Here is a 24,262-nt window from a genome sequence, read left to right as displayed (position 1 = left end):
CCCGGAGTCTGTGGCATTGCCTCTCTGCGCTCAACACAAATGCGGGGATCGCGAGCCTCCCAGATCATGTCTCTGCTCCGGGCCTGGGAACCCTGGGGCGTCCTAGAGCGCTGGCCCCGCCCCGCGGTTCCCCCGCGCCCCGCGATTGGCTCCGCGGGCCAGGGCGGGGCCGGACGCCCAGTCGACGTGATGGATGGCGTCAGGCGCCGCGGGAACCGCTTCCTGTTGTCAGTGGTCCGAAGGCCGCAGCGTCCGGTCGGAGGCTTAGGGGCGGCAGCGTCCGGGAGTGCCCCCGCCCCCCTCCCCACTCCGTTTGGTGAGTTAGGGGTCGCGGGCGAGGCGGGCAGCAGAGGGGCGGCGAGGCCGGGACGGGAACAGGCGAACAGGGAACAGCAGCCCTCTCCGTGATCCCAAACCCCTGGTTACCTTGAGACTGTCCTGCTTCAGAGTCCTCACCCTTCCCAGCCCAAGCCCCGCGCCCCACTCCAACTAGCCTTCGGCCCGCACTGCCGCTGCTGGCCTCTCCCCTCTATTTGCCACTCGTGACCTGACCCCAGCCCTTACCCCCACCCTCTCACCGCCAGTCCTGCGTAAATGCAGGCTCACCCTTGACCTCCCTGTAGCCCACTTCCCACCCCGACCTTGGCCACCTCCCTCCGCCTCCCTCTAACACAGCTCGTCTTCCCCTCTCAACCCCTTTGGCCGTGCTAGTGCTGCACGCAGGCCTCCTCGAGACCCACCATTCCGGTTTGCCCTTTTCGGGATCAGCTTTCTTATCGGAATCTCCCACACCCCCCTGGTCAGCTCCCCAAGGTCAGCCCCTCCTGAACACCCCACCTCTGTCCCACTCTCATTTAAGACCCACCACTAAAGTAGATGCCCTGTTGAGCACACCCTTTTCTTTTTGATAACTCTGATCTCAGCCCTATCCCAAGTCTTACATGTATCTTGTCCTCACAGACTCAACCCCTAACTTCCTAGCCCACCATATACTTCCTTTCCATCTCCAACCATCAGAGGACACCCCCATCCCTAAGTCTTTGCTAAACCGCCCCCAACTCCTGGTGCCCCAGTTACTACCACCCTCAGCCAATCTTGTTAAAAATGAGATCTCCTGCCCTTTCTCTTCTGCTGTCCCCACCTCAACTCTACACCCATTTTTCCCTTGACCCCGTCCCCATTCAATCTGAGAATTTAGTGCAGAGTCCCCTGCCAACCCCACCGGCTGCCCCTCAACAGCCAGATTTAGGTGCTTGCTGGGAGCCCAGCAGTTAGAGACTGAGCAGCTTGATGGGTGCATGCAGGGCCTCAGGTGGTAAAAAAGTGTGGAGAAGTAGAGATCCGCCCTCGGGTCAGGGTCAGGGATTTTTTTCCCGGGTGTCTTGTCCCCTGTACCTGCTCCCAGGGATTGTGGGTCTAGCATTCATATTAAATGACTTGTGCTACTGCTGGAATGTTGGGTATCGCCCACATACTGGAAGGTGAGGAATGGCCACTCACCTAGCTCACTCATAGCCTGGGCCAGTGGAAGCCATCACTTCCTTTTGGCTGGTTTTCTGGCCCAGGAGAAACTCAGGGAGTACCACTGTGTGACTGGTCACAGAACCACGTCCATGTGTGTTGTCCTGGCACTTGTAAAGGACCCTCCTCACCCAGTGTCCCTCCCGGCTGGAGCTGACAGCAGACCTGTCCCAACGCTTAACACAGGGAACACAGTGGACGCCAGAGATGATGGTACATGTTGTGAAGAGTGTAGGTGAGAGGGTTCCCAGGAGGCTAAGGCGAGTACAGAGGCTGTTGAACCACTTCCTCTTTTTGCAGGTGCTGAATCTTTGAGTTTTGGCCATTTGGTTACCCATGAACATGGGGAGTTGAGATATCTGAGCAGCTGAGGCAGAGGGACATTCCTGAGGCACCCGGGCCCCAAGCTCAGCATTTATCATCTCCTGGGCTTTTAGGGCACACATTCTCTCCAAATTCTAGTGACCTGGCTTCAGAGGGTTGGCCGTTTGGCAGCAATTTTTTTTTTTTTTTTTTTTTTTTTTTTGCAGTATGCGGGCCTCTCACTGTTGTGGCCTCTCCCGTTGCGGAGCACAGGCTCCGGACGCGCAGGCTCAGCGGCCATGGCTCACGGGCCCAGCCGCTCTGCGGCATGTGGGATCTTCCCAGACCGGGGCACGAACCCGTGTCCCCTGCATCGGCAGGCGGACTCTCAACCACTGCGCCACCGGGGAGGCCCTGGCAGCAATTTTAAAGGGCCCCAAACAGGACCCGTTGTCTTTGCTTGCCTTTTATAGTCTTGTTCCTTTGAAAGTTGAAGCTCTCCCTTCAGTATCCCCCCGCCAAGGTGCAATATATCAGAGTGGTCCCAGCCTGCTGGCAGGGTGATTTAATGAAAAGAGTTCCATCGTGGCTGAGAATTGTATACCTCAGCTTTCCTCGGTCTGTGAAATGGAGATAACCTGCCCCTGAGCCTTATTTTTGTTTTATTCTTCTGTTCATTCAGCGGGTAGTTCTTGAGCACCACTGCGTGCTCTGTGTTGTTCTAGGCACTAGAAATGTAATGGTGAATGAGTTGAGCAAAGTTCCTGTTTTTAGTCATTCAAAGTTTGGTCCTTGCTGGAATCCTAAGGATGGGACAAAAATATGGGGGAGATGGGTGTTATTTTTGTTTTTAATTTTGTTTTTCTGCGGTACGCGGGCCTCTCACTGTTGCAGCCCCTCCTGCTGCGGAGCACAGGCTCCGGATGCGCAGGCTCAGCGGCCATGGCTCACGGGCCCAGCTGCTCTGCGGCATGTGGGATCCTCCCGGACCGGGGCACGAACCCGTGTCCCCTGCGTCGGCAGGCGGACTCTCAACCACTGCGCCACCAGGGAAGCCCGAGATGGGTGTTATTGAATGGAAGCAAGGAGGGGGGAAAGAAAGATACCCCATGTTCACTGATTCACATTTCTGGGCTCACTCACTAGCCTTTGGTTTGGGAATCACAGGCTAGACGTTTCTTGCCCTCCACCTGGTACCCAATTGCTTCAAAGATGCAGTTTCCCCAGCACACTCTCTCCATCCCCCACCCTCCAGGACACTTGTCCAGAAATCCAGCTTTTTTCAGGTGGGAGGAGGTGCAGTTTACTCAGCATGTCTGAAAGATCAGCTGCCTTTCTGAATCAGAAGGTAACTTTGTCATTCTTTTCCAACTGATAACTTTGTCATTCTTTTCCAACTGAAAACCATGACTCATCAACTGGTACAGCAGCTGGATGGCTTAACCGTCAGGCTGTTTGTTCTAACAGCCCGGTACAGGATTGGATTCAGGCTGTAGAGAGGAGGCTGTTGGGAATGGCTGAGAAGTCTCTAAGGAGAAGAGGTTGCTGTTTACCTATGGATGGAGTGTTTCAGAAGCGGGGAAGCCAAGCCATCCATTTCTTCTTTTAATGTAAGTCTCATATAAGCCATTCTTTTCTTTTCTTTCTTCCTTGGTCTCTGGAAGAAGTGAAATTGGACGTTTATAGAAGCCCAGGCAGTATAATAAAGAAAAGCAACCAGAACAATTCCTTCCTGTGTGTTGGAACATGTAAGAAAGGACAGCTGTGAAACCTGTGTACCATGGGAAGGACCTAGCCTCAGCTGGTTGGAACTACAGACCTGATGGGTAAGATTGTTTCTTGTTGATTTTAGCCTTATTTGATAAAAATGGAGTTTTCTGAGTACTAAGTTAATTATTACTTAGTCTATAAGTAATCAGTTTGCCTGAAACTCTTGGAACCAGAGACCTGAGACAGTTTGATCTGGTGAAGTCTGACACAAGACTTAGAATGAGGAAACCAGACAGTTTTGTCCCTTACCTGGGGCTCTTTTCTACTGAGCCTTAGTCTTCCCCTCTGTAAAACGGGGATAATCATCCTTCTCTCACAGGATTATTTTTTGTTTTTTTAAATTAAAATTTATTTATTTTTGGCTGCGTTGGGTCTTCATTGCTGTGCGCGGGCTTTCTTTAGTTGCAGAGAGCAGGGGCTACTCTTTGTTGTGGTGCATGGGCTTCTCATTGTGGTGGCTTCTCTTGTTGCAGACCATGGGCTCTAGGCGCATGGGCTTCAGTAGTTGTGGCACGCGGGCTCAGTAGTTGTGGCTCTCAGGCTCCAGAGTGCAGGCTCAGTAGTTGTGGCACACGAGCTTAGTTGCTCCGTGGCATGTGGGATATTCCCGGACCAGGGCTCTAACCTGTGTCCCCTGCATTGGCAGGTGGATTCTTAACCACTGCGCCACCAGGGAAGTCCCCAGGATTGTTTTAAGAATTAAATGAGATTAGAGAAGCTAGGAGAGCCATGTCAGGATGAATTAATACTTAGGGGGAGAGGTAGACTTCTCGTGGTTAGGAGTTGCCTAAAAGGCAGACAGAAGTCACCTTTTCTGCTAAACTCCACCAGTAATGTTTGAAGAGCCCTTTGGTAATGTTGCCCGCGTTCTCTCCTTAACTCTTTTTAGCCTAGGTCTCCTTGCAGCCACGCCTCTCTTTGCTTTGGTTTTTGGTGTCAATGAAGACTGTTCTGAGGACAGGAAGTGAAACAAGTCCCATAGGAAGGTGCACTGGGGGTCTGGAGAATGACGGAGTGCTGACCCAGCAGTCAGGAGACCCAAAGCCCCCTTACGGTTCCGTCAGCAAGTTCTCGTGTCTCCTGCCCCCTGACGCATGATGGAGCAGACCCACATAGGTGGGGTGCTTTGGCTTCTTGCAGAGAAAGTTGTGCCCTGAATTGTGGCCCGAACCCCAAAGCCTCAGTCCTATTTTGTGAATTGTCAAGTGGCCGTTCTCCTTCTGGACTCCTCTAAACCGTTGTCAGTCATTTTGTGGCTTTTCTGACTCTTGGTTTTAGGGGGCGATTACGTGTCTCCGCCTGCTCTGACCTCGCAGCATCAGTTTGCTGTGGGTTTTTAGCAGACCCTCACTGGGCTGGAGCACCCACCTACTAACAGGCCTCCCTCCCTCCCATGAATATTATTTTTGGTTAATTAGTTAATGAGGCCTTAATGGATCCAGGCTGTTATTCAGGTTGTTGAGGCCTAAGCCCTTCCGGGCCTGGCCTGTGGCTGAGGGAAAGGCAGTTTTGCAGCTTGAGGCTCTGTCTAGAAGGGCAGGCCGGAGGGGAGGCCTTTGGCTGCTGGAACTGCTGAAGGGGATTGGAACCCAGGGTCTTGGAGCCAGAGAACCTGGATTTGGCCTCCTGGGCTGCCCCAGGGTGGCCTGGAAGAAACATTGTCCAGAGGCACTGTCTGCAGCACATGTCCCCTTGTCTGGGGCGCTGGTAGCTGGAGTGTGGAGGAGGGCCCTGAAGAATCCCTGGTAGGTGGGAGGGGGATGAGGTGAGGGTGAGGTAAGTCTGACAAGGCCTGAGGCCGGGGGCCCGTGTTCTGGGGTCTCTTACACCCTGACCAGAGTTGGCTCTGCGGGGGCCGCCCGCCACACACCTCCCTCCCTCTGCGTGTCCTTACTTGGAGAGGTTGGCTCTGGGTCCTGTTCACCCACTGCCCACTCCAGAAGCCAGGGATTGAATCAGAGCAGCTCCTACCATTTAGGGCCACTCTGCCTCTCTCATCTCCAAGCGTCACGCTCATGTCCTCCTGTAAACCTTTCCTGCCAGACTGACCTCAGTGTTCCACTGTGGCCTCTCACCTGGACCCCCCGGCTGAAGAACTCTCCTCCCAGGCCTCACCTGCCCCCTTGCCCGTCGCCCCCTTAGCCCTAGCCCACACCCACCTCTTCCAGAAGGGAGGTGGTCGCACTCCTGGAGTCTGGGGATTTCTCTTGAGCTCGGGTTGCTGTTGTCCTTGCGGCTGCTTGTAGAGTTGGCCACTTAACCAGCCCTGGGATCTTGGGAATTTCCTTGACCTGGGTCAGCTTCTACTTCTTATCTATCAGACTGAGATGATAAGACACTCCTAGGATGGTTATCAGGAATGAATGGGGTAATACATGTAAAGGGCACAAAACCCATTTAACAGGTCTTGGTTTTACTAACTTCTTTGGGCCATGGGTACTTGAGAGCAGAGAGCAGTAACCTGATTTTCTCTCTCTTTATTATTTTTTGTTGGTGGTGGTGTCCCCTCATGCTTAGCTGTGTGGCCACTAGAGATTTGTTTAGATGTGAGTGTGCCTGTCCAGTCCTGCTCTGTGCAAGTTCCCAGGGTGGGGCAGGCCAGGCAGCAGCCCCTTCAGGCTCAGGCCACAGTCCTCACCCCCACCCCACCCTTAGCCTCAGCCACCCCAGGAGAGAGCCAGCTGCCCCGAGAGATTTCTCTGTGTACTGACTTCAGCTGCTGGCACACGCTTAATTAGGTAGTGGCATTCTTTGCCTGTAGATTTGGGCGGCCGCATCCACTGGGGTTAGAGATACCATTTATCCTTGGTAAATCTCAGGCCCTGTGCTCAGCGTTTTCCATACTCATAGTCTCCACTTAAGAGGTCTGATACATGCCCCAGTGTGCCTAGCTGGTTAGTGGCAAATTGAGATCAGAACCCGTGTTGTTCCCCTTTAGACATGTCCCTGTGCTGCTCAAGCTAGACCTTTGCAGCCCAAAGGAGAAGCAGCTGTGTGGCGAGAGAGCCCTTCCTTTTGAAGGCGTTTCAGTTGTACTTTTCCCCACTGAGCTGGCCAACCCTGGGATGGGACGGGAGTCGGGACAGTTGCAGAGCCCAGGCCCTGAATGTGAATTGTGAGCCCCTGCTTCCCAGCCCCTGTGGGTTCTTGGCACCTTCAGCTGCAGCATTCCCCCTTGCAGCCTCAGCTCTGTATCTAAATTAGCCTTTTTTAAAAAAAAAATTTTTATTTATTTATTTTTGTCTGTGTTTGGTCTTCATTGCTGCACACAGGCTTTCTCTATTTGCAGCGGGCAGGGGCTACTCTTCGTTGCAGTGTGCGGGCTTCTCATTGCTGTGGCGTCTCTTGTTGCAGAGCACGGGTTCTAGGCGCGCGGGCTTCAGTAGTTGTGGCATGCAGACTCAGTAGTTGTGGCTCGCGGGCTCTAGAGCGCAGGCTCAGTAGTTGTGGCGCACGGGCTTAGTTGCTCCGCGGCATGTGGCATCTTCCCAGACCAAGGCTCAAATCCGTGTCCCCTGCATTGGCAGGCGGATTCTTAACCACTGCGCCACCAGGGAGGTCCCTAAATTAGCCTTTTATTCCCTGCTTTTTTGTGCCAGCATTTGGAGTGGAGTCAAAAACCTTTCTACCCACCCTTTGGGATAGACCTGCCCATGGCACACCCCATGAGATCTTTTTTCCTTCCTTGTTTCCATCCTTAAAATCCACTCTCAGTTTTCACTTTTGTATTGAAAATCCTTGCAGTTGCAGGTTGAGTAAGATGGGGGTGGGGCATGGGGAGGAGATTGTCTGGGCACAGTGATTGTTCATCTGGCCGTGTCTGTCCCTGCAGGTGTCATGTGATTCTTCTGGGGAGCTGCTCCTTGAGTGGAAATGCTCTCAGCGGTGGAGAATGGACTGGACCCCCGGGCTGCCATCCCGGTAGGCAACAAGGGAGAATCAAGGGTGGGGGGAGGGGTGCCTGGGACAGCCATTTCATTGTTTTTTCTCACTTTGAAATGCATTTGCACTGTTCAGAGAGAGAGGCCTGGAGTTGAGAAAAAGTTATAGCAGAAGCAGGCTCCGAGGAGATCCTGCCCTTTCTAGATCATCTTATTGGTGATAAAATGGAGATTTACAAAAAACAATGGAGATTGCATGTAGGTTACCTGAGGACCAAGGATTTTTCCAAAGAAGATATACAAATGACCAATAAGTACATAAAAAGATGCTCAACATCATTAGACATTAGACAAAGGCAAATCAAAACCATAATGAGGAAAACAGAAGTAGAGTCACAACGGTAGAAAACAAACTCATGGTTACCGGGGACAAGGTGTGGGAGGGATAAATTGAGAGATTGGGACTGACATATACACACGACTATATATAAAATAGATAACCAATAAGAACCTGCTGTATAGCACAGGGAGCGCTACTCAGTACTCTGTAATGGCCTATATAGGAAAAGAATCTAAAAAAAAAAGCTGTATATATGTCTGTATAACTGATTCACTTTGCTGTACACCTGAAACTAACACAACATTGTACATCAATTATACTCCAATACAAATTTTTTTTAAAAAGTAAAATAAAATAGTAAGAAAAAAAAATCATAATGAGGGACTTACCAGTGGTCCAGTGGTTAAGACTCCGTGCTTCCTCCCCGTGCAGGGAGGTATGGGTTCAGTCCCTGGTTGGGGAACTAAGATCCCACATGCCGTGCAGCGTGGCCAGGAAAAAAAAAAAAAAAAAAAAAACATAATGAAATACTTCTTCATATCCACTAGGATGACTGTAATCGAAGTGGCAGACAATAATAAGTATTGGTGGGGTTGTGGAGAAGTTGGAACTCTCGTACCTTCCTGGTGGGAGTGTAAAATGATACAGCCATTGTGGAAAACAGTTTGATAGTTCCTCAAAAAGTGAAACATAGAGTTGCATGTTACTCAGCCATTCCACTCCTAGGTATACACCCAAGAGAATTGAAAAACATATATTTACACAAAAAGCTATGAACATGAATGTTCATAGCAGCGTTGTAGCCAAAAAGTGGAAACAACCCAAATATCTATTAATCGATGAATGGATAAATAAAATGTGATATATCCATGCAATGGAATATTATTTGGCAATAAAGAGGAATGCAGGACTGGTATATGCTACAACACAGACAAACTTGAAAACGCACTAAGTGAAGTCAGATGCAAAAGGCTGCATATCATATGATTCCATTTATAAGAAATGTCCAGAATAGGCAAGTCCATAGAGACAGAAAGTAGATCAGTGGTTGCCAGGGGTTGGAGGAGAGGGGAATAGTGAGTGACTGCTAATAGGTGCAGGGTTTCTTTTGGGGGTCATAAAAATGTTCTAAAATTAGATAGCGGAAATGGTTGCACAATTCTGTGAATGTACTAAAAACCACTGAGCTGTGTATTTTAATGAGTGAATTTTATGATATGTAAATTATGTCTCATTAAAGCTGTTCTAAAAAAGGAACATTTAACTTTTCAAAGAACATTAACATTAATTGTGTTGGCTAAAATAAAAATGAAACAGTGAAATATTTGTCCATAATCCTATCACCTAATAATTCAAACCAGTTTTTCTGCAGTCCCTTCCAGTCCTTTTCCAAACCCTTAGGTAATTTTGACATATGTACTTATATTATGATAGAATGATCTTAACTCTGTATTTTCAAAGGACTTTATGTATATTTTATAATTTATTCATTTAGCAAACGTTTACTGAGTACATGTGCCAGGAACCAGGCCCATTGTTGAGGGCACAAGGATGAATAAAAAACTAGTCCTACCTTCAAAGAGTAATACCCCCAGCTGTAAATCACCAAGTATTATTTCCATTTAACAGATGGGAAAGTTGAGGCTCAGAGAGGTTAAGTGAAATATCTGAGGTGACCCAACTGGTGACTGACAGAGCTGAGTCTAAACCCAGGCTCTGACTGCCAGGTCTAGGATCTTTCTTCATGTAAACCATGCTCCTGTTTCTGGGTATTTTTATTGTACTAAAGCAGCACTTTTTGCCTCTTAACTTGTTGACTCTCAGTGGAATGTTGGTCATGTGATTAAGGTGGAAAGCCTCACCCCTGCCCTAGATGGATTACCCAAGCTCCCATAGCTGTAACTCTGATGGAGCCAGTATTTAAACACAAGGTTTATATGGCTATCAGCTCACTGAAGTTTGGTTTAAAAAACAAACAGGGATTTCCCTGGCAGTCCAGTGGTTAGGACCCAGCGCTGTCACTGCCGTGGGCCGGGTTCAGTCCCTGGTCGGGGAACTAAGATCCCGCAAGCCTCTCCATGCGGCCAATAAATAAGTAAATAAAAAATAGGAAACAAAGAAATTTAAAAAATACACGTATCTTTGCAAAAACTAAGAACACATCTTGGGGCGATTTTCCTTTTCTTCTCTCTGCTTTCTCTTTTATTTTCTGCCATTAGCCTGTACTCATTTTGCTACACAGATATGTAGATTTGTGCATGCGTGTGGACCCATGTGTTTGGCCACAGGAAGAGTCACATTGCAGGGGTCGCCACAGGAGCCTCTAAAGGCCTGTGTTATGTCTGGCGCCACCCAGGTCATCAAGAAGAAGCTAGTGGGCTCCGTGAAGGCACTGCAGAAGCAGTACGTGTCCTTGGACACAGTGGTCACAAGCGAAGACAGAGATGCCAACAGCATGTGCAGCGCCCTGGAAGCCGTCTTCATCCACGGCCTGCACACCAAGCACATCCGAGCCGAGGCCGGAGGGAAAAGAAAGAAGAGTGCCCACCAGAATCCTCTGCCTCAGCCCGTCTTCTGGCCCCTCCTGAAAACTGTCACCCACAAGTGAGAGCTGCTGGGGGCAGCGGGGCGGGGGGTGGAGGCGGTTCATGTCGGGGGAGCTTCGGAGTCTGGGACGCTGGGCTCTTCCCTCCAGCCGTGTGGGAGAGACACAGAGAGTCCTGTGTCCCGGAGAGGAGATGGTGGACCAAGCGGGGTTGGAGGGGGATGTTAGACCAGGGCTCAGTGAGCCCCTCAGACCATGGCCTGGGGCAGCGTCGAGCCCCTGGGCTGGGCGCCCTGAGCAAGAGCAGGAGCCTTCTTTGTACCACCCGCTGGCAAATTCGGTAGTTGCAACCGAGGTTGTGCGGGCTGCAGAGCCTGAAATCTTTCCTGTCTGGCCCTTGCCAGAAGTTTGCTGACCCTGCCTTAGGATGTTTGCACATCTGTGCTACGTATCATACTTGTAACAAGGTACAAGTACAAAAGGTAGGGTTTGTTTCTTTTTTTTTAAGAAGAGTGGCATCCAGCTAGAGCCTCTGAATGTGTGCTCTGAGACACTTGTCTTGCTGGCCCTGCCCTGAACCTCCTGGGCTTTGGAGCCGGCAGCTGACACTGTGCCTCTCGGGGCTATTAAATGCCACCTCCTGCCCGAAGGTGCCTTTGTCAGTCTCTAATCTTCCTTCCCGTGCTACTGCCGCTGCCCTATCTCAGGCTCTTACCTGACTCCTGGGTGGCAGTGCCTTTCTAATTGTCCCCCTTATCTCATTCTGTCTTTCCTTTGGTCAGTCAGCCAACATTTACTGAGCTTAAGCTGACCGGAGCTCCATCACTGGGTTCTGCAGAGTGCGGTCCGCACTCCCGTGGAGGAGACGTGCGCAGGGGATGGCAGTGGTCAGAGGAGGGGCATTTACATCAGACCGAGGCATTCAGGAGCTGAGTTTGGTACACGTGGGGTCGGGTTGGGTAGGAGCGCCCCACCCTGAAGTCTGCGTAGCTGCGAGCACGTCACTTTCCTGAGCAAAAACCTGTAGCCCACAGGCTCCCAAACGCCAGCCTGGGGTCTGCTTCACTTGGCTGGGGCCCCGGCACCTGTATCCTAACCTAGTTCCCCAGGTGATTCGGATGCACAGCCAGGTGTGGGGAGCATCGCCCCGCTTTGCCTCCCCCGTTTGATACTCAAGGCCCTGCATTACCTGGCTTTGCAACCCAATCACCCACTCTTCGTCCCTGTGCTGTAACTGGAGCGCTCCCCACTCCTGTTACAGTCTGTTGCTTTCCTACCCTTTATGCTTTTTTCTCCGTCAGCCCCTTGTGCCTCAAAGGTTCTCCATCCATCTTTGCCTCTTGTAGTCCCTCAAGGCCCAGCTCAGATACTACCCTCTTCTGTGGCGTTTTTCTTACTCCAACCTAGAGGTGATCACCCAGCCCTCACCCCAGCTCTGCTAACAACAGGGCTCACCTCAATATGCCCTTGAAAGGCGGTTTCCTGGACCGAGGGTAGGGACCATGACTTTACCCTCTGTCTTCACAGCTCCAAGGACCTCAGCCTAAAATTTAGGGGCTTAGCAGACATGTCCTGGATGAGCGGATGATGTCAGGGGCCGGATGCGTAGTTGTCATGAAAATGGCAACAATCCTTCATGACACTAAACGTAAAAAAGTTGGGGGTTTAGAGCTGAACCTTTCTAATTTCCCCTTTGAACGCTGTTACCCAGGAGCTTTTCATGCCTATGTATATTTGCGGTCGTTGTTACTGGCTCTTGCTAACCAGTGGATAAAATGACATGTCCGTGATTTGGAGTTGTTTCTTGAAACACGTGTGTTCTCCGCCTTCCCAGACACATCATCTCGGAACTGGAGCACCTGATCTTCGTGAGCACGGACGTGGGCCGCTGCCGGGCCTGGCTGCGGCTGGCGCTCAATGACGGCCTGATGGAGTGCTACCTGAAGCTGCTGCTGCAGGAGCAGGCCCGCCTGTGTGAGTACTACCAGCCCACGGCCCTGCTCCGTGACGCCGAGGAGGGCGAGTTCCTCCTGAGCTTCCTGCAGGGCCTGACGTCCCTGTCCTTCGAGCTCTCCTACAAGTCTGCCATCCTAAACGAGTGGACGCTCACCCCGCTGGCCCTCTCCGGTCTCTGCCCGCTCTCGGAGCTCGACCCCTTTACTACCTCTGGAGCGGAACTACAGCGGAAGGAGTCTCTGGATTCCATCTCCCATTCCTCAGGCTCGGAGGACATCGAGGTCCAGCACTCGGGCCATAAGATCCGACGGAACAGGGGGCTCACGGCCTCCTCCCTCAGTCTGGACACGGCCAGTTCGTCCCAGCTCTCTTGCAGCCTCAACTCTGACAGCTGCCTGCTCCAAGAGAATGGCTCCAAGAGTCCAGACCGTTCCGAGGAGCCCATGTCCTGCGACTCAGACCTGGGGACGGCAAATGCTGACGATTCGGACCCGTCTCTGCAAGAGTGAGTACCCCTCCCCCACCCCTTCCTCTCTTTCTCCTTCCTCCCGTCTCTTCCTCTTGCCCTCCCTCCCTGCCTGGGGCATGTGATTGCCTGTCACTGAGCACGGAACTCTGTTAGGGCGCAAAGACAGACAAAGGGGGCAGGGACTCTCCCCCGGGGACTGGAATTGCCGGGAGCTGTACCTTCAGGCAGACCGGGGCCAGTGGGGAGAACGCCTTTAGATGGGGCTCAGAGGTGGTTCCAACGCCAGCTCTGGCCTGGTGACCTGTGACAAGTTATTTAATCTCTCTGAGATGTAGTGTGAAATATTATTGTCGTCTTCATCTAGAGAGAAGGAAACTTATAGCTCAGAGCTCTATGTACCACTTCCCAAAAAAAGTGCAGTGAAGCACAGTGCATAAGGGTGATCTTCTGGGACCTCACAGAAGACCTTCTGGGGGACACAAAACCTGAGTGATGCCAGGACGGGGGTGGCAGGCAAATGGGGATGAGCAAGTGTGTGGAGGAGGAGGACGTGAAGTGACGAACTTGACTGGAGAAGGGAGCCTGGCCAGAGCCTTCCTTCCTTCAGGCTTTTTAACATTAATTTTTGAATAGATTATATATATATATATTTTTTTTTTCTTGCGGTACGCGGGCGTCTCACTGTTGTGGCCTCTCCTGTTGCGGAGCACATCCTTCGGATGCGCAGGCTCAGCGGCCATGGCTCACGGGCCCAGCCGCTCCGCGGCATGTGGGATCCTCCCTGACCGGGGCACGAACCCGCGTCCCCTGCATCGGCAGGCGAACTCTCAACCACTGCGCCACCAGGGAAGCCCGATAATATATTTTTATAGTTTAAAAAAATCTAAAATATATACAGTGAAAAGTCTTTCCCACTCTATTTATGTAACCATAATTATTAATTTCTTGCATATTTTTCCAGTTTCTAAATGCATCTATAACAAATATGAATGTACAAATTTTAAAATTTTCTTTCTTTCTTTTTTTAAAAAATTGAAGTATAGTTGATTTACAATGTGTTAATTTCAGGTGTACAGCACAGTAATCCAGTTATTTATACATATATATAAATATGTTATATATATAATATATATAAATAAATATATATATGACATATTGTTATATATATAAAAACATATTGTTTTGCAGATTCTTTTCCCTTATAGGTTATTATCTTTCTTATTTCTTATTCCCTTCTTTCTACGAAAGCTAGTATAAATTGTAAATACATTACTCTATACCTTGTTTGGGAGATCTTTTCATATCAGAGCTTCTTTTTTTTTTTTTCCTATTACAGATTTTTCCATTGTATGAATGTACCCTAGTTCATTGAATCAGCCCTGAGTTTAATGGACTTTGGAGTTCAGTGTTTCTATAAATAACCTGTGTATGTGGTCCTTTAGGCCTACGCAAGCTATCTCTGTTCAGTAAATTCCCAGAAGCAAAATTGCGGAGCCAAGGAATAAATTAATTTGTAATTTTCACAGATATTGCCTATTTGCACTCCATCAGGGTTGTGCTTGTGTCCTCTCAGCCTTGTCAACAGAAGGTATCATCAAAGTTTTGGAAATTTGCTCGTCTCATAGGTAAAAAATGGTAGCCGTCTCTGAAGCATTTCCTCTAGTAGGACCTGTGTTGCGTCAGCTGTGTTTAGGACCTTTCCACTCCTGCTGTTCCCCACCCTTCCCCCCACCTTGGTTCAGGTCTTTACAAGGCTCCCACCCGGTGTGGGAATCACACCAGGATTGGGTGTCATGGACTGGCCCTGGAGCAGATCTAGTTTCAAGCCCCATTCCACCACCTACAAGCCCAGTAATGTCTCGTACATGGCTAACTCTTTTTGAGGTTCTGTTTCTTCATCTTTTTCTTTTTTTTAATTTTTATTAGAGTAGAGTTGATTTACAATGTTGTTTCAGTTTCTGCTGTACAGCAAAGTGATTCAGTTATACATATACTTATATCCACTCATTTTTAGATTCTTTTCCCATATAGGTCATTACAGAATATTGAGTAGAGTTCCCTGTGTTATACAATAGGTCCTTATTAGTTACCTATTTTATTGTTTCTTCATCTTCAAAATGGAAATTCCCTCATAGGGCTGTTTGAGAATCAAGTGAGATACCCACGAGTGAGATGCACACATAAGAATGTCTGGTAGGTCCCAGAAATGGCCTCCGAACATCGAGCACATCAGATAGAATTTTCACATGTCAAACGGAAGGATTAGGTATAACGTGCTGGGAAGGAGCAGCCCCCGCCCCAGAGATGGCTGGGCCCGTGGCGTGACTGAGGCTCAGTCACCTGTCTTAGCCCTTGGTTGTCTCTCCCTCCTCCTGCAGACCAGCCAGCCTTCTCTTTGTCATGTGCCTTGCCTTTATCTTTCATGAGTCTTGTGATTGGAAAATTCCAGCTTAAGGTCACTGAATCAGTGACCATCCACCCTGCATAGGAAATGTTGTCCTGGGTATTCCAGGGGAACTCAAGGGAAGAGGGTCAGGATGTACAGACCAACACTGGACAGTGATGTGAGGAAGCGGCAGACACCACACACACACGCACACACACACAAGCACACAGCCAGCACCGTCATTCTTAGAGCTGGGCTGGAAGTTTGTCTTGGAGCATTCACAGAGACCAACATTTCTTAGAGTATATGTTTTAAGGGTAAAGATTCTCACCAACACGTAAGAGTTTGCTTAAATTGTTGTGTTACTTAAATGTATATAACTTAAAATTAGGCATAAACACGTTGTGCTTAAAACTCTTACAACTATAAAGTCAAAACATCTACAAACTGGGAATTCCCTGGTGCTCCAGTGGTTAGGACTCTGCGCTTTCACTGCCAGGGCCCAGGTTCAATCCCTGGTCGGGGAACTAAGATCCCACAAGCCTCTCTGTGCGGCCAAAAAAAAAAAGAAAAAATCTACAAATTAAACATGAAGCGCAAAACCCATAACATTCCAAGTGAAACTTATTAATGTTTTGCAGAAGCCAAATTACAGTTTGCCTTGTGAAGAGAGGATCGACTGTCCCACACAGCTTCTTTTGTATTCATTGGGTCTGAATTATAATTATAATTATATCACACATAGGTACAGTCTAGTGGTAAAAAGTGTGGTCTCAGGAGCCGGACTGCCTGAACCCTCCATCAACCAGCTTTGCCATCTTGGGCAAGTTAGTCAACCTTTCTGACCTTGATGTCCTCATCTGTAAAATGGGGATAAGAATGCTTCAAAGGAATGCTGGGGAGATGAAATGAATTTAGATCTGTCAGATGCTTAGAGCAGTGTCTGACGCAGCATGCATGCTCACTGGGTGGTGTCATTTTACTACTGTGTACCTGTCACATCCGTTCTCCTACTGCTTGTCCTCACATACACTGCTGCAAAACCTTGGTTGGTAATATTTGTCAGAGGTCATTGTAATGAGGCCTTCCCTTGGGGGAAATGATTCTTAGCATGTGCAGCCCACCTCTTTGCTTTTTTTTTTTTTTTTTTTTTTGCGGTACACGGGCCTCTCACCGTTGTGGCCTCTCCCGTTGCAGAGCACAGGCTCCGGACACACAGGCTCAGCGGCCATGGCTCACTGGCTCAGCCGCTCCGCGGCGTGTGGGATCTTCCCGGACCGGGGCACGAACCCGCGTCCCCTGCGTCAGCAGGCAGACTCTCAACCACTGCGCCACCAGGGAAGCCCTCTTTGCTTTTATTAGTGGCCCTTGACTGCCAAATAGTACTGTGTATCACCAACACAATAGTCCGCATGTTCAGGAAAACCGCAGGCTCAGGATCACTTGTCAGGGGTACTTTATAAGGTGGCCATTCAGATTCTCCAGGCCATGCTTTTAATTTACTTCATACATAAGTATTTATAATACATATACTTTTTTTCCAGATTGTTCTCTAAATGAATGCACAAAGTTTAAAAATTTTCGAATAGAGGACTTCCGTGGCAGTCCAGTGGTTAAAGACTCCGCACTTCCAATGCAGGAGGGGCCTGGGTTCAGTCCCTGGTCGGGGAACTAAAGATCCCACATGCTGGGCGGCACAGCCAAAAAAAAAAAAACAATTTTCGAATAGAAAGGTTTTGGGAAACACGGCCCTGAACCAGACCAAAGTGGAAGGACTGTAGTGGTTTCAGTTTCATTTCTTTTCCTTTTTTCTTTCTCCCCCAGTTTCATTTCTATGTTTCATTTTCCTCAAAATTTTTAAAACTGTTCTTTCTTTTGCCTTTCCTTCAAAATCTCATCTCTAGCCCTTTTTTCCACTTGATGTACGTGTCTCTCTTATTCTCACTGGGTCCTTCACCAATTCTGGTGAAGCTCTGTGAGCTGCATTTTACCTTGATCTGGGTTTTTTGTTTTTTGGGGTTTTTTTGGCCATGCCTGCAGCTTGAAGGATCTTAGTTCCCTGACCAGGGATTGAACCCGTGCCCCCTTCAATGGAAGTGCAGAGTCCTGACCACTGGACTGCCAAGGAATTCCCCTTGACCTTGGTTTGATTTGACAGAAGCTCAAATTAATCACACAAGCTTCTTGCTGTTTGGTGACATTTCTCTAAGCATTAAGTCACTCACTTATTCTAACACCCAGTCTACGCTTGTCATTAAAATCTTTCTTATAAGTTAGGATTCACTTCTAATTGATAACTGTTCTGGTAATGCTAGTGAGTATTTTCAGTAAATCTGTTCCTTTCCTTACACGTTTATGTTTGTGTACACGGAGGCTAAGCAGTCTTATCAGTGATAATGAGGTTAACATTTATTGATCACTTTGTGCCAGACACTGTGCTAAGCACTTTACCTGTATTATGTCACTTAATCTTTGTCACAGTCATAAAAGATGGGTGCTGATGCCACATCCATTTTCCAGATAAGGGAATTAAGTCCATGAACATAATGTTCACATTGTGGAGCCCACAGCCATGCGTTAACCAAGGCCAGGTGGACTCGGGAGCCCCTGCTTTTAATCACTCACCACGCCACCTTCCGGGAGCCCATGAGGAGCCGGGACCTCACAGAGGACCTTGTAAAAAGTCTGACACCCTAGTTCATTTCAGAAGGGGGCCCCGTGGTTTGGACACATATAAGTGGTTAGCAAATGCCCCTCCTCCTCTGCCTGTGGAAACTACCCCTTTCTTTCCAGAACTCATCCTTGCCTACTCGCTGCAAATTGCACTCTTGGATTTTTTGTGGGTCTGTTTTTAGAGTGTGGCTTTTAGAGCAAGAGCGAGTCCCCACCTGCGTCCCCCCCATAACTATTCCACAAACACATTTACACCTTTCTCTGAGAGGTCATCTGTTTATCAAGATATGATTCACATACGATAACATTCACCATTGTAAAGCGTACTGTTCAGTGGTTTTCAGTATATTCACAAGGTCGTGAATTTAACATCTCCTGCTGTCTACTTCAAGAGCATTTTCATTACCCTGTAAGGAAGTCCCTTACCCATTAGCTATGAATTTACCTTTTCTGGACATTTAATATCAATCGAGTCATACAATAGGTGGCCTTTTGTGACTGCCTTCTTTCGCTTAGTACAATGTTTTCAAGGTTCAACCACGTTATATAGCACATATCATGGGCAAATAATATTCCATTGTATGGATATATTACAATTTGTTTATTCGTCAATTAATGGACATTTTTTCCCACTTTTTGGCTATTATGAATAATGTTGCTGTGAGCGTTCAGTTACAAGTATTTTGTGTGGACATATGTTTTGAATTCTTCTGGGTAAGTCCCTAAGAGTAGAATTACTGAGTCCCATGATAACTCTATATTTAACTTTCTGAGGAACTACCAAATGTTTTCCACAGGGGCTGCACCATTTCACATTTCCACTGATAATATATATGTGTTCCAATTTCTCCACATCTTTGCCAGTACTTACTATTCTCTGTCTCTTTTTTTTTTTTTTTGCGGTACACGGGCCTCTCACTGCCGTGGCCTCTCCCGTTGTGGAGCACAGGCTCCAGACGCACCGGCTCAGCGGCCATGGCTCACGGGCCCAGCCGCTCCGCGGCATGTGGGATCTTCCCGGACCAGGGCACGAACCCGCGTCCCCTGCATCGGCAGGCAGACTCTCAACCACTGCGCCACCAGGGAAGCCCTCTCTGTCTCTTTTATTATAGCCATCCTGTTGGGCGTACAGTAGTATCTCATTGTGGTTTTGATTTGTATTTCACTATTGTCTAATGATTTTGAGCACTTTTTCATGTCTTCATTGGCCATTTATATATCTTCTTTGGAGTAATGTCTATTCAAATCCTTTGCCTATTTTTATTTTTTATTTGTTTATTTTATTTTATTATTTATTAATTAATTTATTTATTTATTTTTTGCGGTACGCGGGCCTCTCACTGCCGTGGCCTCTCCCGTTGTGGAGCACAGGCTCCGGACGCGCAGGCTCAGCGGCCATGGCTCATGGGCCCAGCCGCTCCGTGGCATGTGGGATCCTCCCGGACCGGGGCACGAACCCGTGTCCCCTGCATCGGCAGGCGGACTCTCAACCACTGCGCCACCAGGGAAGCCCTATTTGTTTATTTTTTGAAAGCATTGTGCTTTTTTTCTTTTTAAAACTATTTTTTTTTGAATTTTATTCTTTTATACAGCAGGTTCTTACTAGTTATCCATTTTATACATATCAGTGTATACATGTCAATCCCAATCTCCTAATTCATCCCACCCCCCCACCACTTTGCCCGCTTGGTGTCCATACGTTTGTTCTCTACATCTGTGTCTCTATTTCTGCCCTGCAAACCAGTTCATCTGTACTATTTATTTACTTATTTATTTATTTATTTATTTTTGGCTGCGTCGGGTCTTAGTTGTGGCACATGGGCTCTTTGTTGCAGCCCACGGGTTCCTCTCTACTTGCAGCACGTGGGCTTAGTTGCCGTGTGCCATGTGGGATCTTAGTTCCCTGACCAGGGATCACACCCGCGTCGCCTGCATTTTAAGGTGGATTCTTAACCACTGGACCAGCAGGGAAGTCCCGTCCTTTGCCTGTTTTTAAATTGGGTTATTTATTTATTGTTGAGTTGTAAGAGCTCTGTATATTCTGGGTACTAGACTCTTTTATCAGATATATGATAATATTTGCACATTTTATGTGCAAATATTTTTATTATATTTTTTATTAGTCACTTATGCATTAGATGTCTACCTAAGAAACCATTGCCTGATCCAAAGATATGAAGCTTTACACCTCTTTCCTTCTAAGAGTTTTATAGTTTTAGCTCTTACCTTTAGGTCTTTGATCCATTTGGGGTTAATTTTTTTATATGGTGTGAGATGAGTCCAACTTTATTCTTTTTCATGGAACTATTCACTTATCCCAGCACCATTTGTTGAAAGACTATTCTTTCCCCACTGAAATGTCTCAGCACCTCTGTTGAAAATCAGTTGCCCAGAAATGCATGGGTTGGTCACCTCTTCTTGTCTAAAATGTCTTAAAATGTTGTTTGGGGTTATGATGGTGTAAATAAGAGCAGAGCTCACCTAGAAGACAATCAGATGAAAACTTGAGTTCTAAAATCCTCTTTTCCATAACTGCGTTAACGGGAGTTTGATGTGTCTTCTGCACCCAGTCTAAGCCATTAGGGCAGATACGTGCGATTGTGAGATCTCTTGGGCTCCGGACAGCTTTCTTGCCACCAGAACCTGCATTTGCCCTTGATGTCCTCACTGGATTCATAAGCAGAGGTGGAGACAGCTAATAGGTTTACTTCAGAAACAGAACTTGGGTTCTCGGAAGCCTCAGGCGAGGGAGGGAGGAGCAGCCACTAGCCAGTGCACATTCCAGAAGTCCCAGAAGTGTGTGTGTGTGTGTGTGTGTGTGTGTGTGTGTGTGCGCGCGCACACAAAGGTAGTGACATTGGCTCCCCCGGCCCCAGACTCACCACTGAGGGGCAGAAAGTGCCACTCCCATCAGGAACACATCCCCGTGTACATGGGCACACACACTGCACAGCTTGTATGCACTGTGCTCCAGCAGCAGCTTCTGGGGGTTTGAGGCTTCTCTGGATCCACACCCAGCCCCTCACCCCGACCCTGCTGCCCAGTTACTGTTCCAGGAACAAAGCGCGTCCTCACTTCACCCAAGCCCGTGTCCCAGGGAGCGGAGTCTTGGAGTCCAGCTCTGAGACATGCTGTTCACCGAGGCACTGCTGAGGTCGCCTTGGGGCAGGGACCGGCCACACAGCTGTTTGGCTGAGCCGACTCTTCAGGTCCACAGTTAGCCTGTTCAGAGGGTGAAAGGCTGTCACTTCCCATTTGCCTCTAGTCCTTTCCTCTGCTTTGTGAGCTGGGGAGCAACTTTGGTGGGAGTGTCTGTGTGTGTGAGCTGGGAGCACAGCGATGATTAAGGGGTTGGGGATTGTTTTCTTTTGTTTTTTGTTCAATCACAAAATAGCAGTTTTCCACTTAGCCTTGGGCATTCCAGCTGACAACCCTGTCACACAGGTTTCTTTGTTTAAAAACTTCCAGGGTGTTGTCGGAATTCAGCAAAGCCCAGGTAAACTCTGTGCCAACCAACAGACTGAGCCAAGAAGCGGAGGTTCCCACGCTGCAGGCCTTGCTGGCCCTCCGCGGCCTGGACACCAGCACACCCCTGCACTTTGAGGTACCTGCAGAGCCCCGCCCCGCCCAAGCATCCCCTGGGACTCGAGATGGGGACCGCAAGCAGGAGCCGCTTCCCCAGGCACCTGGCGCCCTGGGCTGGCCACAGCCAGGCATTGCCCAAGCTGTCCCTTCGGGGAGCACTGCAGGCCAGCAGCCTCCTAGTCCTGTGAGGGAGGCGACCAGAGCAGTTGGCCAAGGAAGTGGCCAGCGGAAGCCTCCGGAGGAGGATGGACCTCGGCTGAGCCTTGTGGTTCCCTCACCCACCAGTCCGGTGAGTGGTACAAGCTGGGTGTTTTTGGGGGGTGTTGGTTCATGTCTCAGAGGCGGTGCAGGGTTTCTTCAGCTAGTGACCCCGAGTGGTCTCTGCCTTTTCCCCCTGAGCCTCTCGCCCTGCATGGTTTGGTATTAATAGCATTGTGGTGATTTGGGGTGTGAGTGGTGGATGTGAGACAGGCTGTGCGCCCATCTCTTCCCATGGGTGTCTCCTGTCATCTGCACATGGGCCCTGTGGAGAAGCTAATTCTCACCCAACTGCAGACTCTCTTCTCTTAACCCCTGCCACTCAGGGGTTATGCCCTTATGCCCTTATGCCCTTAGGCGAGACACTTCACCTCACTGAGCTTTGGTTTCCTCCTCAGTACTTGTTATTATTAAATTAACATTTTCATAAAGCACCAGGCTTTGAAAATACTCATTTTGCAACACGAACCAGATTTCGAGCTGCACTGTCCACTTGGGCAGCCACTAGCCACATGTGGCTCTGGAGCACTTAAAACATGGCTCGTCCAAATTGAGATAAGCTGAGTAAAATAAACACTGGATTTTGAAGACTTAGTAGGAAAAAAAGAATGTCAAATGTGTCATTCATAATTTGGTTATTGATCATGTTAAAACATTTAAAATATATATTTTAAATAAAATATATTATTAAATTTCACCTGTTTTTTTAAAATGTGGTCACTAGAACATTTAAGGTGACTTCTGTGGTTTGCATTGTATTTCTGTGGGACAGCGCTGTTCTAGAATAAGCAAATCCAGTGTGTTGATGACTGGAGGAAGCCAGCCCTGGGACTGTCCTGGAGAGAGCCCCAAGGGTAGAGGCTGGAACTGTGGGCCCCGGGAAGCAGTAGTCAAGCTGTGAACCCAGGCTCTAGTGCCATTTCACATTTGTTCTTGGGTCATGAAAAGCAGAAGTAGGAATTGGAGTGCACGTGGACACAGACACATAAAACCCAGAGCTCATCCTAGCTGCTGTCTAGGGCTTGTGTTGGGGATATAGTCTTGCTCTTTCAGTTCCATCCACACACATCTCTCCTTTGGCCTGTGGCTTCCAGATCCTATAACTCAGGATGGGCCAGCGCCATGAAATAGACTATAGAAGAGGCATATCCACTCTCTTTTTTTTTTTTTTTTGCGGTACGCGGGCCTCTCACTGCTGTGGCCCCTCCCGTTGTGGAACACAGGCTCCGGACGCGCAGGCTCAGCGGCCATGGCTCACGGGCCCAGCCGCTCCGCGGCACGTGGGATCTTCCCAGACCGGGGCACGAACCCGTGTCCCCTGCATCGGCAGGCGGACTCCCAACCACTGCACCACCAGGGAAGCCCTCCACTCTCTTTTTTTAACAGCTTTATTGTGATATAATTCACATACCATGCAATTTACCTAATTAAAGTGTATAATTCAGTTTGTTTTAGTATATTCACAGGTTTGTACAACCATCACCACAGTCTAATTTTAAAACATTTTCATCTCCCATAAAAGAAACCCCCTACCCATTAGCAATCACTCCTGTCCCTTTCCCCTCCTGCCTCACCCCGCTCCACCCCTGGTAACCACTAATCTCCTTTGTCTGTAGATTTGCCTGTTCTGGCCGTTTTGCCTAAATGGAACCATACAATAGGTGACATTTGTGATGGCTGCGTTCAGTCAGCACAGTGTTTCATCCATGTTGTCGCCTGTGTTAGGACTTCACTCCAATATCCCATTGTAGATTTCATCAGACGGATGTATCCCATTTTATTTATCCATTAATAAGTTAATGAACATTGGCGTTTTTCCTACCTTTTGGCTGTGATGAATAATGCTACTGTGAACATTCATGTAGAATTTTTTGCTTGGACATATGTTTTTAACTTTTTGGGATGCATACCTTGAAGTAGAATTTCGGGCTCATAGGGTAACTATATTTAACCTTCTGAGGAACTGCCAAGGGCCGCTGCCTTGTTTTATGTTTCAACCAGCAGTGCATCCCTCTGCATCCTCACCAACAGTTCTTACTGTCTGTTTTTTTTGTTTTTGCTTTTATTAGAGCCATCCTAGTGGGTGACAAGTGGCGTCTCATTATGGTTTTGATTTGCACTTCCCTGATGACTAATGATATCGAGCATCTTTTCATCTAAATGCTTATTGCCATTTGTGTGTTTTCTTTGGAGAAATGTCCATTCAAAACATTTGCCCATTCTTTTCTTTTTTTCTAACAGATTACAGTTGTCACAGACTTTTTTTTTTTTTTTGTGGTACGCGGGCCTCTCACTGTTGTGGCCTCTCCCGTTGTGGAGCACAGGCTCCGGACGCACAGGCTCAGCGGCCATGGCTCACGGGCCCAGCCGCTCCGCGGCACGTGGGATCTTCCCAGACTGGGGCACGAACCCGTGTCCCCTGCATCGGCAGGCGGGCTCTCAACCACTGCGCCACCAGGGAAGCCCTGTGAGCACTCTTGTACTTGCCTTTCAGTGAACCTATGTACTCATTTCTGGGTGTACATCTAAGAATGGAATTGCCAGGTCACTGGGTAGGCATATGTTTAGCTCTAAT

At 48.5% G+C, this 24,262-nt stretch overlaps 1 protein-coding gene across 2 annotated transcripts in view; it reads left to right on the top strand.

Moving 5' to 3' along the window:
* The first annotated feature begins 241 nt into the window (after positions 1–241).
* PLEKHM1 (pleckstrin homology and RUN domain containing M1) overlaps positions 242–24,262 on the top strand; it is a 49,519-nt gene continuing 25,498 nt past the window's right edge. Inside the window, exons 1-6 of one of the 2 annotated variants that reach the window (XM_060082107.1) lie at positions 242–316; positions 3,489–3,650; positions 7,427–7,515; positions 10,172–10,419; positions 12,195–12,821; positions 21,313–21,448. In XM_060082107.1, coding sequence (XP_059938090.1) covers positions 7,468–7,515; positions 10,172–10,419; positions 12,195–12,821; positions 21,313–21,448 — 1,059 coding nt within the window. In that variant the 5' untranslated portion in view covers positions 242–316; positions 3,489–3,650; positions 7,427–7,467. Of the gene's footprint in view, positions 317–3,488; positions 3,651–7,426; positions 7,516–10,171; positions 10,420–12,194; positions 12,822–21,312; positions 21,719–24,262 lie in introns of both variants that reach the window. The other variant, XM_060082106.1, reaches the window with a different exon arrangement.

The sequence above is a fragment of the Mesoplodon densirostris genome, chromosome 18 (assembly GCF_025265405.1).
Source record: "Mesoplodon densirostris isolate mMesDen1 chromosome 18, mMesDen1 primary haplotype, whole genome shotgun sequence".
In the NCBI taxonomy this organism is placed as follows: domain Eukaryota; kingdom Metazoa; phylum Chordata; class Mammalia; order Artiodactyla; family Ziphiidae; genus Mesoplodon; species Mesoplodon densirostris.
The sequence above is the reverse complement of the archived record's forward strand: the minus strand, read 5'-3'. Positions and strand labels throughout refer to the sequence as shown.